The following is a 2,924-nucleotide window of genomic DNA, read 5'->3' as shown; positions in this document are numbered from 1 at the left end:
AGTTACCAAGTGTTCCTAATGAAAGAATATGTTGGGATTAAGAAGGATGTTCAACGGTACGTAACCTCGTTGAAGTTAACTAAGAAGTGCACTGTATAAAAACTGTTACTTAGTTAGGCAATCATTGATTAAAAAGTGGCTATTTTATATACAGAATTAAGTAACTTACTTGGATGGCTTCTGTATCTATAATTGAAGTGATGCCCAGAAACTTTGCAATCTCTGCCAGATCTGCAATAAAATGCATAGTTATTTTTTAATTGTAACAACAATAATATAATCACAAATGCTAATGAACCATTTTGAAGTTATTACAAAGATCTTAGAGAAAAGAATGACAAAAACCGAGATGCCTCAGAGCCCAGAAGAAAGAACAGTTATAAAATATAAGTTACATAGACAGTGAACCCTATAGGTGTATCAAAAAGCCAAAGTCCAAACATTTGCACTTGCAATGACCAATGAGAAATCTACCAAGCTTTTTCCCGGATCCATTTTATAAAAAAGGCAAAACAAAATTTTGCAAAATACTCATTGATATTAAATAAAGAGCAATAAACTTTCGCTTTCCAGTTAAGCTAGTTAAGACTAAATTGAAATGGGTTTGGATTCTGATTGAGATTATCGAGAAGAAAATGAACTGTACAATATCCATCCCTCTACAAGCAGACACAAAAGGTGAAACAAGAAGAGTTGGAAGCCAGGGTAAAAGATCTTTAGTTTCCCTATAAATCATATTACTGAAGAATGAAACCTCAAAGAAATACTATTCCCCTAGTTATATACTATAAACAGGCTTGAGATGAAGCCTGGATAACCAATGAAGTTTTTTAAAATCAATAGACAATGAGTGCTCCTCAACACATCCCAGGGGAGAATGAAATAGCTAATACCAACTTCATCTTTGATCAAAGGAAAGAAGGGTGGGGGGGACCTGCAAGATTAACCTAAGAATTCCAACAATTAGATTGAAGCCTAAACTTCTACAGATAACCTTATTGCCAAAGAGAATCAGTTTCTGAAAGAAAGCTAAGATTCCAAATCCAGTCACCCACCAATGAAATTTACAGTTCTTTCCAAGATTCCAAGTCTCGTAGGTTTATGAGATAACATTACTGGTAGTCTATGCGCATATATGAAATCCACAAATTGCTGGTAGGTAGTCTATGCGCATATATGAAATCCACACTAACAAACCCTGATTCTCAGTGTAGTGAAAAGAGAATTCTAAACATGATATTCTAACATTTCTAAAAAATTTAAAGTGACTCCACTAAGAACAAAAACCTGATTTTTATCCTAGAACCCTACATTATGTTCTAGAAAACATAAAGCAATCCATGAACCAATTAACATCAATCCTAAAAAGAACTTGCAGGGCTAAGACAGCAGCTGTAACAAACTTTGAATTTTGGTTTCTTCTCCTCAAATGATTCCAGATTTTACTAGAAATGCCAAATCACATGCATATTTCAAGACCATTTACCACACAAAACTCCACCTAAAATAGATCTAAGGCACAGCCATCCACATCTCTAATCAATAATTATTACGCTTGCAATAAACCCTCATAACTGTCCTACATAATAAAGACTCGAGTAAAAGTAAGAGAAGACACTAAAATCAGCACAAGTCCTACATAATAAAGACTCGAGTAAAAATAAGAGAAGACACTAAAATCAGCACAAGTCCTTCGTAATATATTCTCAGATAGTTTTTTACTCCAACAATAAAAATTGTTAAATGTACAAGGGAACACAAAAACTTAATTTCCAGAATGATAAAAAAATAAAAAAATAAATAAAGCTTACATTGGATACGAGCCGTCTCTTCGTCACGATCCATAGCATCTCCTTGTAGATTTTGCTGCGAGAATGGTGATTTATCACCCAATAACCTGCAATTCAGAGTACAGAAGACATTTAAATGCCCTTCAGACAGCAATTCATTATTTCAATTGCAGCCAAATTAACATGTCTAGTACTAAACTAATTCATATGTAACCAAATTTCTGGGTCAAATCGACAGTCAATCAGCAATCAACTATTACCAAGTAAAGCAGACATGCATCATCAAGAAGTAACAAGGAAAATCTCACAAATTAATTTTCTCCTTCAGCCGCCTTTTCCCAGTAATTAAACAAGCCATTTACTTCAATTTTCCCAAAAAAAAAGGTGACAAAGAACAAGATAATAATAAGGGGAAATGAAGTACTTGAAGAAGAGCCATTCGAGAAGAGCGTAACGTTCCATGCCGGCAAAAAGAAGAGACTGAGCGGGAGCATTGGCTCTTGGATAATTCAGCATCCCTAATTTTCTCTGTATATCTTCCATTTGCTTCGCTGCCATTGTTTCTTTTTCTTTATCCTCTTGCTTTGTTTTTGTTGAAGGGGGGAGATGAGACAGAGCCAAGGAACAACTGTGGTGGTTGCTCTGTTGGTTTGACATAATTGATTTGTTTTTGTATTTAAAAATATTTTAAAAGATGTTAAAAAAATTTTATTTTTATTTTAAAATAATATTTTAATATGTTAATATAAAAAATAATTTCAAAAAAATATTATTGTAATATATTTAAAAAAAAACTTTAAAACATAACTACTATATATTTTTAAATATCCCTAAATATCTCAATAATAAATCATCTCCTATATATATTCTTTATGTTTTTTCTTACATTCTTATAAATCTTAATTAACTTTTTTTTGTTAGTTTTTGAAAATATATTAGGGTGTTTTTGTAAAAGTATTTTTTAATTTGAATATATTTTTAATAATTTTTTTTATATTTTTTATATTAATATATTAAAATAATAAAAAATACAGAAATATAATACTTTGAGAAAAAAAAGCATGAAAAAAACACTTTTAAAAATTTGAGTTAAATTGCATCATAACAATAGCATAAATGACTTGTTCATCCTCC

The 2,924-nt window shown here is 31.3% G+C and overlaps 1 protein-coding gene across 1 annotated transcript in view; it reads right to left on the bottom strand.

Moving 5' to 3' along the window:
- Positions 1-2,435, bottom strand: part of AUG7 (nuclear matrix protein) — a 6,826-nt gene extending 4,391 nt beyond the window's left edge. Inside the window, exons 1-3 of the mRNA XM_011006655.1 lie at positions 2,215-2,435; positions 1,812-1,897; positions 141-231 (exon numbers count right to left, since the gene is read on the bottom strand). Of these exons, the coding sequence (XP_011004957.1) occupies positions 141-231; positions 1,812-1,897; positions 2,215-2,348 (311 nt within the window). The 5' untranslated portion in view covers positions 2,349-2,435. The remainder of the gene's footprint in view (positions 1-140; positions 232-1,811; positions 1,898-2,214) is intronic.
- Positions 2,436-2,924: the final 489 nt, after the last annotated feature.

This window comes from Populus euphratica, unplaced genomic scaffold (assembly GCF_000495115.2).
Source record: "Populus euphratica unplaced genomic scaffold, PopEup_1.0 scaffold291.1, whole genome shotgun sequence".
Lineage (NCBI taxonomy): Eukaryota > Viridiplantae > Streptophyta > Magnoliopsida > Malpighiales > Salicaceae > Populus > Populus euphratica.
The sequence above is the reverse complement of the archived record's forward strand: the minus strand, read 5'-3'. Positions and strand labels throughout refer to the sequence as shown.